The sequence below is a fragment of the Hypanus sabinus genome, chromosome 7, assembly GCF_030144855.1.
Source record: "Hypanus sabinus isolate sHypSab1 chromosome 7, sHypSab1.hap1, whole genome shotgun sequence".
In the NCBI taxonomy this organism is placed as follows: Eukaryota; Metazoa; Chordata; class Chondrichthyes; order Myliobatiformes; family Dasyatidae; genus Hypanus; species Hypanus sabinus.
The window spans coordinates 54,375,906-54,391,196 of NC_082712.1; the positions used below are offsets into that span (position 1 = coordinate 54,375,906).

General features: G+C 37.2%; 1 protein-coding gene across 12 annotated transcripts in view; it reads right to left on the reverse strand.

The window, feature by feature from the left end:
• The window catches only part of LOC132396778 (multiple PDZ domain protein), a 202,091-nt gene that overhangs the window by 2,075 nt on the left and 184,725 nt on the right, over positions 1-15,291 (reverse strand). For 9 of the 12 annotated variants that reach the window (XM_059974662.1, XM_059974663.1, XM_059974669.1 and 6 more), the window contains 7 exons: positions 9,588-9,674; positions 8,195-8,294; positions 5,856-5,896; positions 4,658-4,780; positions 3,669-3,773; positions 2,583-2,695; positions 776-899 (listed from right to left, as the gene is read on the reverse strand). In XM_059974662.1, the coding sequence (XP_059830645.1) occupies positions 776-899; positions 2,583-2,695; positions 3,669-3,773; positions 4,658-4,780; positions 5,856-5,896; positions 8,195-8,294; positions 9,588-9,674 (693 nt within the window). Of the gene's footprint in view, positions 1-775; positions 900-2,582; positions 2,696-3,668; positions 3,774-4,657; positions 4,781-5,855; positions 5,897-8,194; positions 8,295-9,587; positions 9,675-12,040; positions 14,310-15,291 lie in introns of those variants that run through there. The other 3 variants (XM_059974670.1, XM_059974671.1, XR_009513123.1) reach the window with 2 other exon arrangements.

Below are 15,291 nucleotides of genomic sequence, written 5' to 3' on the forward strand. Positions count from 1 at the left end.
TCTACCAAGGAGCCATCGATGTTGGTAAAAGTTATCTGAGAGCTCAAATCTCTTGGAGTGCCCAAACTTTTGCATGGTGCTCCTTTCATTTTTTCCCACTCTAAAATTGTACAAAACAAAAATAATACACCAATCTTGCTTAAGATGTTGAAAAGAATGTTTCATCTTCAACATTATAACTTTTGGAGATCAGTTCATCTTCTACTCACTTAACTATTGACAGTAACAGAAATTTTGACCAGGGGTGCCCAAACTTCTGCATACCACTGTATCCAGAACATTTGCACTGATATTGGTCTAAATAATAAAGAAACTTCCTCAAGTTTCCACCATCTCCCTTCAAGTTTTATGGGTACTTACGTGCTTAAATATGACTCTAAATTAACCTTCATCGGTAAGCCGGCTGGTGAGACTTGGTGGACTCTTTGATCATATAGTACTGTTGCATTCTAGCTGCTGCTCTTTTCTATACTCACACATTCCACCATGGACAAATGGTTTGTAGCAGGAACACTATTCAGACCTGACCACCACTTGCAATTCCTCCACCCTTCCACAGTACTCAATGCCCCAGTATTGAAATGATCAGCTTCCATTCTAGTTGAGAATTTGTAGTTCAATTAGCATATTTAAATAGTGTGAAAGAGCAACACATCCAGTACAATGGTTCACTTAGTTTAATGTTGAAATACATTAATATGCCTTTGAAACTGTATCTGAAAGGCACCAGAAAATACATGTTTTAGAATTTTAAACATTTCTGTTGTCTGCTTACCTTTGCAAAGACTGTTTTAACATAAATAGGCAGATCCCCATGAGGACTGCCATATCCACCAACAATGCTAAATCCCAGACCATCAGCACCTCTGTCTAAAGTAATTGTCTTGTATTGTGGAGGCCTGAGAAACAAATGGAAACAGTGATATTAAGAACTGCATTGATTAGATGTTGTCGCTGAGATAATTACACCATTACCAGTAGGTGAAAGGGAGGGGTTGGTTTCTGGTCTGCTCTATTCAACTTAGTTCAACACTCCAGCATTAACCTATCATTCTTAAACTTAGGCTACGTCCATACTACACTGGAAAAATCCATAACTGAAGCTTTTTGTCTTTGTTTTTACCCTCCGTCCACACTAAAACAGTCCCCCGAAACCAGGGCTTTTCAAAAATGCTCTCCAGGGTGTGTAATTTTGAAAATGCCAGATTGGCCAGAGCAGTGTGGACGGGGTAACCAGAGAAATCTAAAAAAGCTGTCATGACAGATTGTGACGGCAGCGCACCATTTCAATGTTTTCTTGAACGCAACCTGACAATTTCAGAACAGACGGCAACGAGACAGAAGCCAGAAATTAGAAATGTACTCACTAAATACTTTGACCCATAACTTACTGAATAAATAAGTATACTCACTTTGCCCTGTTTTCCCGTCCTTGCTTGTATGAAGGTGGATTACCTACTTATGCAAGTACTTCTCTGATAATAGATGTGCAACAGCCTAATGTAACATTGTATGGAAATACAAAATAACTCTGATGCAGACATGTTTTATACATTTAACAAGTGGCTTTATTAATGCAACAGAGTTTGTCAGATTTGCAATGTTCATCGTCAGCCGGGTCATACTGTCCATGAACTCCCTGTCGGTTGCCTCCATACACTCCAGTATTAGTTTTTTTTTACTTTTAAGTCCTCCTGTGCAAGAGCCAACAGCTGTTCATCGTTTAAGTTTCTCTAGTCTGTAACTGCACAAACGTGCACTTTCACAGCGAGATTCAACACCAAACATGTTGCTTGTTTTTGGTAGATGTGTCCTGCATGTACAGTGGGAGGAGATTTGCCGAAATATCCATTTTAATGTGGACAGAGATATTATTTTAAAACGCATAGTGTGGATGCCTATCGTTTTTATGCAAAACTGGTGTTTTCAAAATTATCTGGTCTAGTGTGAACATAGCATTAATCACCAGATCCATCTACTCAGAGAATGCGATTCTTCCATCTCTTTAGTTAGTGCATACCAGGTTTATGACCACCATTAATCATTAACAGAAGAATTGTCAACTTTCCTTTTTCCAAGAATGGTTCCAGCTTCTTCAAACCCTTTATTAAGCTAAAGTTCCTCATCATTGGTATATTTCTTACTCCTCAATCTTTACAGATTCTCAAGCTTAGGACCAGACTGTGATTAGTGAAATTTTAATATTTTCTGTTTTTCATTTCCATCACTTAATTTTAAAATACAAATAAAGTGTTTTCTTAACCAGTTTGTTAACCAGAATGCTCAAATATTTGTGAATGCTCCTTGTGCTGTAGCATACCTTCAGCAGCTCTGCCAATCTTCTACAAGGTTTATTCTAACAGACAATAGCTTAATGATCTGCAGACCCTCTTCAAGGAAGAATCAGAGGGTCTCCATCACACTAACCCCTGTCTCAATCAATACACACCTGGCTGAACTCATCCTTCCATTCAACTTCTCCAACTCCATTTTCTTGACTTTTGTGAAGGAGAGATAGATTGGTTAGTTCCGTGCTAGAGTTTACGAACAATAATTGCACCATATCCTTACAAAATACTTACGCTAGGTCATCATGAAGGATGCTGCTTGCTGTCAGCCCTGACAGTGAAAGGGTAGTTGTTGCATGTTCCTGTTGCTGATTGGTTATCACACTAACATCACCGCCTGCAACAACCTATGAGCAATCAAAGTTTTATCAAAATGCCTTATGTAGTATGATGCTATGTAGCGTACCGCATATGACTGCAGTTTGGATAACAGAAATTCACCTTTACTGAGCTCTAAAATCTGAGTTATGGATATATAATACAGCAAGCCAGCAGTTGCTTATCAGCAGCAATACTGGACAATAATAATGACTTTACAATGCAGCATAATGAAGTAACAGAATTTTATCAAAACTTACTAGCAATATCAAGCCATGCACACTTGCCACAAACCTAAATATCCACTTTCCAAGCATTTATTGTCAACAAAGTGCTAAGTTTGAGGTCCTGCTTAACTTATTGTTGGGTGTAAACCATTGCTATCATATGGGAGGGAGTAGAATAAGCCCTGCTCAGAAATTGGGTGAAAGAAGCTTTGATAGCTGCTCAACCATGTTTGGCTTACTAGTTTACAGTTAACAAAGCCCAATATAATTTCTAATCATCTGATATTGAAGCAGTTGCCAAGATGTGATTAATTAAACACAAAAACTAAAAATCAAAAGAATTTTTAAAAACACTTAATTTGGCAAAAATTAAATAATATTTAAATATTTCTAAATAATATTCAGAAATAATAATTTTTAAATAATGTGATTTTTCCAGATTTCTTGTAATTGTTTCTCTTCATTGAAATAAATCGACTGGTTCTTTGCCAGGTATAACAGTAAGTAGTTTCTGTAGTATCAGTGTTAGGTGTATTGCTGCAAGCTCACACTCTGCTGCTGGACACTAGGATGACCTCATTACCAGAGAGCAGGAAAACTGCTGATTAAGAACTGCTGACTTCCATTCATGATGAAATCCAGAATTTGATAGCCCTCGTGAGGAAATATTCCCGTGATACCATATTGGAACCACAGGCATTTCCCAGCAAGCACAAAATCAATACGTTTAAATGTTAAATCCAAATGTAGTGCATATTTAAAAAAATTATTTTACCTGTAATTCAATACGTCCTGAAGCATTTTTCAGTAAGTTGACTGCCTGGGAGTGGGTCACTCCCTCTGTAGATTTTCCGCAAATACTTACAATCCTGTCTCCAACCTATAATTAAGAAACAAGATTAAAAATTAGCTACTGTATCAACTTTTTAAATAAGTCACTTAGATTGAAGTTACACTGTTACAACTACACAGAGTACAAAGTACAGCTAGCCAAATGGAATTACAACACTTTTTAAAAAATATTGAAACTGAGCTCAGTAACGACGTCGTTCTGTGCAACAAGTTCTTGGATTCCTTTACGATGATACTTTGCACTATGTTAGAGTTTACCACATCAAAACAAACACTACGTAATGGGAACCACCAGCTGATGATCTTGCCTCTTTTTAACCACATTCAAGAATCAGCTGGGTGGTCCAATTCTCAAAGTACACAACTATTTTTTAATTTCTGGATGAGTGGATAAGTAGCTTCAAAGATGATCACTGGTAGAACAGCTCCGGATAATGAGCTACAGGAAGGATTAATCAATGTGGTTTAATTTCAATGCAGAGATGTCATACATTTGATATGCATTTCTTTGGGGGCTTTGCATAACTCAACATTTGCAGTGACACATTTCAAATCCATTGACACAATATAGTTGAAATACAGAAACAAATACTGAAAACTGCACATGTAGAGAAGAAAGTAGAAATAACAGAGAGCTTTATTAGATAATACCATGATAAAGGATCTTACTGCAAGCTGGGTAAATGAACAAACTGAAGTAAAATTTTTACATTTAATGTTGTAATATTACAATGAGTGAATACCTTAGCAGTTGACTGCTAAAAAAACTATGGTATTTCTTTATGAGACTACTTACATCAATTTTTGTTGTGGACAATGGGAAAAAACAAACAAAAATTCTTCTGGGGAAAAGAAAAACAACTTAAAAACTGATAGCAATTTAAAGGACACAAGCTAAACTTACTAACTTACCCGAAGTTTCTGTGTCTGGGCTGCTACTCCGTTTGGTTGCATCATTGCAATAAAAATGGGAACATCTCCAAGGGGGCTGCCCACTCCTCCTGCAATGCTGACACCCAGTGAATCTGTAGGACCCTGCAATTACAAACAGCACATGAATTATAAAGTGGAAGAAACAAAATTATGCAATATTAGAAATTCATTCTGTATTGTGCAAGTTCAATAACGACTCCACTAGAAACAAATTATGGAAATGGACTTCACTAGTTATGTTCTTTTTAGCATTCATAAAAATGATAATTCTTACTCTGTGTGTGAAGACATCTCGCTTGTATCATTTTATTAGAAATGCATATCAGAAATCCTCACAGACTTGTATTACTATATTTACCATCAGAATATAGATTTATATAACTCCTCCACAGGAAGGGAAGTAAAACAGTTGGTGAACTAGAGAAGAAATTCAGCAGTAAGCAAAATACGAATCAGAGTCAGATTTTAAGAAATGTTTTAGAAGTAGTCATAGAGGTGACTGATTCCCTATCACATGAAAAAAGCAAATCTAATTCCATATAACAGATAACTTCACAATAATGTAATTTGCATTTACACAATAATTTGCATTCTACAGCAAATGCAATCCAGCCCTGTTTTCACAATGGCTAAAGCTGCCTTTGAGTTTGTTAGCTGTGACTCAGCTACTAAGATACCTCAAGCCTTAAATATTTGGGTTTCAGCTTCATTCCAGTCACTAGTGCAGTCCTAAAGTAGTTCTGCACTATAAAATGATTGATGTTATGAATGAGGTATTAAATTTTGCCCTGTTAGTCAATTTTGCAATAAAAGATCACATGGTATTAAAGCATGAGAGAAGAGTGGACATTCTTTGCAATGTCCTAGTCACTATTTATCTTTCAACAAATAGCATTAAATATATTATGTGGTCATTATCAAATTTATATGTTCGGGCCTTTGGTATGCCAGCAAAGCAAAGTGTCTTGCACCACTGTGAAGTCTGGTTTAAACAGGTTGAAACTTTATCAAACAAATGAAGAGTGCACAGTTTCAAAGAAGCCAAATGAGTGACACTGATGCTTTGTACATAGAATGGAAAGATTGCACTACATTCAATGTAAAGAAAGTTACACACTATTTTGTATAGAATTTTATGAATAGCTTACTTTAGAAATGATAAAAGATAGCAGCTCACCTTTGTAAACTCCACTGTCCTTAGCCCTTTAATCTCCGTCCCTTTATTTAAAGGAAGAACAAGATTTGTTTTCTAGTCTTAAAATTTAATCTGAGTAATTCATCAGTAAAACACAAAATAAAATCATGGATTATCAGGAAATATACAAGTTACTAAATTTCATGGAATGACACACTAGCAAATGAAGAACATTTATCAGCTATCATTTTCAGATTGAGAATATTCTTCCATGAAGTTAAGTTCCCTTGTGCAAACAAGCCAAGCATGATGAACAATCTGTTTGCCTTACTTCAAAGCGAATTTATATTTAAAGTACACTTCTGTTACCATATACTACCTTGAGGTTCAATTTCTTGCAGGCATTAACCATAGAACAAAGAAATACAATGGAAAAACTACACACAAGACTGACAAACAGCCAATATGCAAAAGTAGATAAACTTAGGAAATTAAACACAACAAAACCTTAAAGGCATCCCAAACACTTTGAGACTGAGATTGTATCTCACAACAAACCCTAGGCTGATTGACAAGCATTAAAGCATTAATGTGTATTCAAAAACAAAACTAGATTAAAATCTTCAAAAACCTTCGTTCTATTAAACGTTAGCATTGTCTTGATTTTCTGCAAGCAATGTGTAAGGTTAAAAACTGAATAGGTATAGAAAATGCAAGGTGTTAGAATTATGAAACACTCCTTTAAGTCAGAGAAGGATCTGTACAACAAAGAGGATCAATAAAGGTTAATGTTTGAGAAATTCTGCTCCTACAGAGCCGTTGCATGTCACACAATGACTGTTTTAAGCACAAGCATGCTGCTGCAAAGTTCAATGGTGCTTAAGCAATGACATCTTTTCCTTTGCATGCTGAAGATGAGTAACTTTTTAAGAGGGAGTAGGAATTGGGAAATGAGGATGTTGCCTAAGGAATTAGCTGTTGCATGGGTTGGAACAATAGGGCTAAGTCTGGAGGAGATGTATCAGGACTTAAGAGTGGGATCCCAGGTCACAAGTTTTACTGTCCCAGGAAAGACCCAAAATGGCATCCCCAAACAACATGTAATAAATGTCACTAATGAATGGGAATGGAGATTAATTCCATCTGATGCACACGTCTGTGGAAATCACACTATAAACACTAAAGATCATGCAGATTCTGGAAACCCAGAGAAACACCCATAAAGTGCGCAATTCGGGCAGCATTATGGAGAGAAATAAACAGTCAACAGTTCTGGCTGACACCCTTTATTAGATCTCACATTATTCATCAGAGATCGCTTTACTTGTTTTGGATGATTCTTGACTGAAAGTGCCAGAAATGAGTCAAACAGAGCCTATAGATTGGTTCCTGGGAGTTTATAAAAGCTTATTATATCAACTCATTAATTTTATCTCTAAACTACCAGTTTACTAGAGCCAGGGAGTTTTAATTGTAAATTATAAGATGATACCAAAGATATTTCTGACAAACAAGATGAGATTCTGGCAGTAATAAAGCTTGTGTCTGAGAGAATACAGAAGGAGAGCAGTCTGAAAACATGTTAGAAAAATACAATAGTTCAGCCAAGTAACAGAACCTAGGAGAACTGGAGATTAACTTGCACTACTAATGAAATGTTTGTATATGAAAAAATTTAAGATGAAATTTCCTGACAGAGATGTGATCACATATGTTTATTATTCTGAAGTCATGTTGAAACTGAGAAAATTATGTATATTTTGTTTAAAATTTTAGAATGAATGAGATTTTAACATTCTAGACTGATTGAACATACAAAGTTTTTACCTCGATAAAGATTGATCTTCAATAGTAAAAGCATTGTTGTAACATGCCCTGCAAATAATTGACTCTACTCCTAATGCTAGGCAAAGAGAAATGATGCTATTGTATCAATTTAACATTACTTTCATATACAATAAAAATAGCAGAAACTGTGTTACAATGGTTTGTCTTGTTTACATGAACATTGTTCAAAATAAGTGTCGTTATCAAATATTAACTGCCTATGAGTCACACACATCTACTACAACAAAAACTAAACTCATTTATTGACTAGCAAATCCTATCTGTTCTGTGAGATAATGGTGAACTTTAGGCTTTGCTACAATTGTACAAAACAGCAATAAGGGAATTTTCTGAATGCAATTTAGATATCCTCTTAAATTCTAAATAATATGTAAATTTTTATTATGATTTTAAACACAACAAATTGGTTATAAGGGAGGAAGCACTAAAAGCTCTGCGATACTCTGAGAATGCAGACCCAAGTCATGCACAAACTATACGTTCCAGAACTATACTCTAAATTAATATTGCCAAGCAAGGTTAATGACTCTTACAGGCATGTTTTCGGTTTCCGGTTTCATATACTTCAGCTTGAGTAGATCCAGAAGCAGCAGAACAGACAGGGATCAGCCCACTGCAACTCCCTTCACTGACCTGTGGGAATAGTCCTAATTAATATGACATCAATTTCAAACGTAATGAGAACAATTGCTCTGTGTATTGCAAATTTGAAGATATTCAAATACTCTACCTACAGCAGGTATATTTTACAAGGCATGTTTCGCCTTTAAAAATTAACAATCCTTAATTTGTAGAATGAAAATATAAATATATTATTTCATACAGACTTTAAAACATTAAAAACTTACAATATCCACCACAAGTATTTTTAAATTAGAGGTAATGTTTTATGCAGGAAAAAAAATAAGCTTTTCTTTTAGAAATTTTAGTACTGAAATCATAATTCAGAAAGTCTAGTACCAAGGTAAAATGTTGATGATCCAAACTTTCAACCTTGAAATACTACTGCAGCAGTCTAAATTAATCCTTATAAATGCTCAACATCCTACAATATTAAACTTGTAGTATATGTCAGCATCTCATCACCAGTGACTAAAATCAGGGCCTATTGATAATAGTAATTATCAATAATTACTATTGTATTATAATTAATGGTAATTATCAATATCTGAGAAACAGCTGCCTATAATTCAGAAATCAAGAAGGAAAATTGTTCTAGTATTTTTAAAATAAATACAGGGTTCCCCCGCAATCCGAAGGTACGGCGTTCCTATGAAATTGTTTTTAAACTGAAATGTCGTAAAGCTAAGAAGCAATTACCATTAACTTAAATGGGAAAAATTTTTGAGCATTCCCAGACCCAAAAAATAACCTTCCAAATCATACCAAATAACACGTAAAACCTAAAATAACATTAATGTATAGTAAAACAGGAATGACATGATAAATATACACCCTATATAAAGTAGGTACGGTGTAGTTTCAATTATCAAAATCGGGAAGACAGTGAGCCAAAATCGATTTGGAGGAAAAAAAATTGGCATGTACATGCCTACGCACATACACGCCTACACACATACACGCATACGTACGCACATACACGCTTGCACAAGGCTTCACAGTCATTGTAGTCTTCCTTGGGGTAAACATATGTATAAAGCCAGCGTCTTTTTTTCGTAAAAGCAAAAATCCTCTTTGGTTAGCGAAAACAGGTACTAATGTAGCTCTTTCATAACAGCAAGTTGTTGTAAAACGAACGTTTGAAAAGCGGGGGACACCTCTATCCATTCTGTTGACTAGAATTATTACTGTGTTTGAAATGATCACTTTTTTTAATTGGTTCCGATAAAATGAACAAGAGATGAATCGGCTACTACAATGAGGCAGATTTTACTGCAGACCAGGCATCAGGTTAAACATACAAACCTGGCTACTTTGAGAAACTCTTCTATCAGATGAGAATGATCCAGTCTTCAACCTGCCAACCTCCAATTTTACTGCGCCTTGTGCACACTAGAAATCAGAAGGGAATGGTTACTGTACGAATGCCTGACCACATTACAACTTGCAAAAAATATATATAAAAATGATCATTTGGGAAGTAACAAAGTAAGAAAAATATTTTTAGATATCATTTTATAATTGTTTCTATCATGTGATTGTACTTTAATGAACTGGGAGAAATATATGTATTACATGCTTCTAAGACCGTTAGAAAACCTGGTAAATCATGTAACAGAGAAACAGGCCCTTCAACCTACTAAGTCTGCACCAGCCATTGGGCTGCTATTTGTACTCATGCTCGACTAATCGCATTGCATTGTCCCCACATTCCCATCAACTTTCCCCAGCTTCTGCCAACTCACCTACACATATGCCCCTCCTCCCCTTCTTACCCCATCCCTGACATATTTAGTTGTTTGCCTGCTCTCTATCTCCCTTTGGTGTTCCCCCCTTCCTTTCTCCCGAGGCCTCCCATCCCATGATCCTTTCACTTCTCCAGCTCTGTATCACTTTCGCCAATCACCTTTCCAGATTTTAGCTTCATCCTACCCCCGCCAGTCTTCTCCTATCATTTCGCATTTCCCCTCCTCCCACTTTGTACTCTCAAACTTTCACTTTTGAAGGCCTCTCACTTACTAACTACCCATTTGCCAGAAAACAGGCTGTCCCATTTCACATGTGCTAGATCTTCTCTGATAGATTCAAAATTGTCCTTTCTCCAACTTAGATTCTGAACCTGAGAAATCTATCCTTTTCCATAATAATTACCTTGAAACTAATGACATTATAATCTCTAGATGCAAAGTGTTCCTCTACACAAACTTCTGTCACTTGCCCTGTCTCAATTCCCTAATAGGAGATCTAATATTTCATACTTTCTCATTGGGAATTCAATGTACAGATTAAGGAAACTTTCCTGAACATATTTGATCAACTCCATCCCACCTAGTCCTTTTACAGTATGAAGTCCTAGTTAATAAGTTGAAAGTTAAAATCACCTACGATAACCTTAAGTTTCTTGCTTGCATCATACACCAGGGTGCTCTCTTCAGTTACCTGATGAGATAACTGTAGCCTTTAGCTGGGCAGATGTCATCAGCTGGTGCCCAAACTTCATAGAGTGTATCCACCCTTAACCACTACACTCTCCAGTTAGTGGGTCAGCAGTGGTGGCTAAGTCACTGTCCATTTGCTTCTGACTTCCAGCTCAACTCCTCTTGCTTGCTCCATATCTAGCAAAAGCTCTTTCTACACCCTCCCCCTTCCTATGAGCTGCTTAGATCTTGCTCTTTTCACCAAGGCCTAATGCAGACAGTAATCTCCATGCTGACCTTGCTGGAAACCCTCGATGGATGATCTCCATGGGGAATAGCGAGCTCTGCCATCATTTGTCCCTACTCTCCTGGACTAAGGATTGGTACTTCAGGGCCCTGCTCTTGTAAGCCTCCTTGCATCCTTCTTCCATGGTACTGTGAGCTTCATCAAGACGATTTTCTTGTTTTTGGTGGACCACAGTACGATGTCTGGTCGAAGTGTGGTTTGCACCACCTTCAGGAACTGCAGCCTCCTCGCCACATTGACACTCACCTCCCATGATTTGGCAGTTTACAGCAGATTGGATTTAGGCCTCTTAGATATGACTGGCATGGCACTCTTCTTGATGACAAAGACTGACCTGATTGCCTCTCGGCCAGTTGGTCTCTTTTTACACATCTCTTGCTCCAGTGTGTCAGCAAGGGACAGCAGGAACTTATTATGGCACCACCTATACCGTCCTTGTGTTGAAGCTGTTTTGCATCCTGACAGTACGTGTGCCACTGAACCCTGCTGACTACAAATCTTCCAGTTAAGGTCCTCTCTCAGTCCTCGTGTGCAGCTGTGATGGTGTAGGGAGAGTGACATATAGGAATCATAGGAGGAAAGAAATGCGGAAGGGCTCCAGTCTCCAAAGCTCTGCCCAAATGATCTTGTGTTTGGGAAGATTCCATTTTGTCTAGGTACCCTGTGGCACCCAACCTCACTGCCTTCAATAACCGCCTTTTATCCCCACGATTCCATACCTCTGCCTGGACCATGTCATGGCTATCCCTTGCACTCGCACTCCCTCATCATTAAAGTGTGCAGGGCTGAAGCCTTGCTGGCTCAAGCATAAGTTACTAATGACGTCTCTCAATTGCAGGGAGCTCACTGCCTAGTCTACGGCCGACTTGGTGGCCCACTTTTTGCCTGATTTTGTTGTGACTCCTGCTCAGATTATTAGCTTGTCAGCGGAGCCCATTAGTGTTAATACAACTCTACACTTTTCCACCTTGAACTCCTCCACTACGGATGACAATGGCAGCTGGCCTGATCTTATGTAGAGACCCACTGAAGGAAAACTTGTGGGGGGGGGGGGGGAATCCCCAGCCCATCTCCACAGGTGCTTGTTAACTTTTCTCTTAATGCCTTCTACAATGATCATGGGGATCTCATACACTGGGAACAACCAGAGTAGCCTTGATAGAAGTCCATGTGCTACAACCATGTCCTAAATTTACCAAAGAGTTAGTTTTGCTGATATTCTTCAGCAGCTCTTCAGTCTGCTTTACAGTGTCGGTGATGCAGGTGCTGTCTGTCATTGCTGCATTAAACCAATTTCCAAGACACTTTACTGGGCTGTCCTCCATGGATGGAATGACTTCTCCCTGTACTTGAAGACTGAACTTGCTAGTAAACATAGAAACATAGTAACCTTGCCCTTTTTGATCACCATGTATCTGGAGTTCCTGGGCTTGAAGGCCATCCTAGCCCAGGGTTTCCAACAACCATCTTGCTTGTTTCCAGTTACAGTGGTTACTATGACGTCATCCATAAACTCCCCGTATTGCAGGATGTCAGATCCCGAGCTCCAAAACTGGGCCTTGGCTACTGCTGATATGAGAAGATTCATACCCATGAAAAACAAGAGGGGGGGAAGATGGTGCAGCCAGCTGGAATTCATTTTTGGAATTTTTCCTTGCCACTTGGTTGTAAAGAGGGCTGAAGTGAAGTGTAGCTTGGATCCTCCTAGGTAGCCGGTGATAATGTCTCATGTTACTGGTGGGATATGGTCTTCTCCATGGATTGTCACCTTGTTGTGGTGGAGAAGCTTGTGTCATCCTGAGATCAATGCCACCTGGAACTATGCTCCTGGTAGGGTCACCCATGGCAGAAAGATCGAGGGTGAGGTCCCTTATTATTGTAATAATAATAATTATTATTGTAATGCCTGCACTGTTTTTGTGTACTTTATGCAGTCCAGTGTAGGTCTGTAGTCTAGTATAGCTTTCTCTGTTTTTTTTATTATTACGTAGTTCAATCTAGTTTTTTTACTGTGTCATGTAAACCATGATCCTGAAAAACGTTGTCTCATTATTACTATGCACTGTACCAGCAGTTATGGTTGAAATGACAATAAAAGTTGACTTGACTTGACAAAGAACAATCCAACCAAGTCCTCATCGGTGGAACAGGCAGAAAAAGTTACTTCGAACTCAACAGCTGTGAAGGTGGATGAAGGCTGCAGCAAATCCATCAGCTCCAATCATCGTGGTTTCCATGTTATTGGAATCAGTTGGTTGATTTGTGAAGTATCGTGTGCTTCTTCGAGTGCAACATCAAGTACACGTTAAACCAATACACGGACAGGCACCTTTGCTGTGTGGGGTTCAACGGAACGATGACCATCATCCTCGACCTTGAAGGATAGCCACGATGGGATATGGTAGTGGTCCAGGATGAGGACATGTGGAATTGATCCATAGGCAGTGGCTAGGTCTAACCAGCTGACTGTAAAGTCACCTTTCTTCTGCCTGGCCTTGCAGATCAATTAACTGATTATTGAGGTTTGTTCAAGGCCCAAAAAAACCCAGGATGCCACCTTTCTTTTTTTCTTTCTTTCCAATATTTTTAATTAAATTTCATACATACAAATATAGAATTCATAAGGATACTTATTATAAGTCAAAATAAGATAGCACAAAATGCACTATATATAAATCACACTGATACAATCATGGTATCCCATATTCATGATCAATCAAATAAAATAAATTGAATTACAAAATAGAATAAGATGGTTAATTATATTGTAAAAAAAATCTACACCCGCTACCAAGACAAAGCTGGTTAAAAAAGAGAAAAAAAAGAGTACTTTACCATATAGTGTTTTATAATAATAGCCCAGATCTATATTTCAATAATAATAATAACATCTCAAAGATATTTAAAATAGTTCAGAAAGGGCCCTAATAGTGTTTGAAAATCTTGGTTAGAATCAGAAATCGAACAACGAATCTTCTCTAAATTTAAACATGACATAACATCGCATAACCATTTAGCATGTATAGGGAGGGACAACCACCTTCCATTTAAGCAAGATCGCCTTTCTAGCCATAAGAAAAATAAAAGCCAGTACCCACAAATGAGAAGGCTCCAAAATTATAGCACTTTCCTCAACAATACCAAACAAGGCAGTCAAAGGATTGAGCTTAAAATTAACTTTAAAAAGTACAGAAAAAGTTTGGAATACATCTTTCCAATATTTTTCAAGACTTGAACATGATCAAAGCATATGAATTAATGAAGCCTCTCCATTATTACATCGGTCACAATAAGGAGGTATATCTGCAAAAAAAAACAAGAGAGCTTGTCTTTAGACATATGAGCCCAATGTACCACTTTAAATTGTAGCAGGGAATGATGAGCACATAATGATGAAGAATTAACCATTTTGAAAATAGACCTATAAATAGGTCTATAAATGAAGTCTGTAAATCCTTTTCCCAATCTTTTTTAATTTTGTCTAAAAGAGCCATTCTCAATCCCAACAACAGACCATAGATATTAGATATTCAGCCATTACCAAAAGGTTTCAAATTAAAAATTACATCTATTATGTTCTTATCCGGGCTGGTAGGAAATATGTGTAGTTTAGATCTTAAAAATCTCTAATTTGTAGATATTGAAAAAAGTGGGTATTTAATAGGTTATATTTCACTGAGAGCTGCTTAAAAGAAGAAAGATTCCCTCCAACAAACAGATCCTGAAATTGTTTAATGCCTAATCTATCCCATTCTCTAAAAAACAGATTGGTTGTAGATGGTTTTATAAAGATTAGAAAAAATAGGACTAGAAAGGGAAAATCTCAATAAACTGAAATGTTTTCTAAACTGTAGCCAGATCCTCAAAGTGTGTTTAACCACCAAACTGTCGGTTAATTTATTTAAAATAAAGTAAGAGAGGATCCAAGAAGAGAAATAATAGAAAATTTCGTAACAGAGTTGGCTTCCAAAAAGACCCATATTGGGCAATCCTCACGATTAATTTAATATAACCAGAACGTAAGATTTCGTATGTGAATTGCCCAATAATATAACCTAAAATTGGGTAGAGCAAGGCCTCCATTCTTTTTAATTTTTTGAAGGTGGGCTTTAATTAATCGGGGTTTTCTGTTCTTCCATATATAGAAAGAAAGAATCGAATCTAAAGAATCAAAAAAAGATTTAGGAATAAAAGCATATACGGCTTGAAAAAGGAATATAAATTTAGGTAAAATATTCATTTTAATAGAATTGATTTGACCAATCAATGATACAGAGAGAGGCAA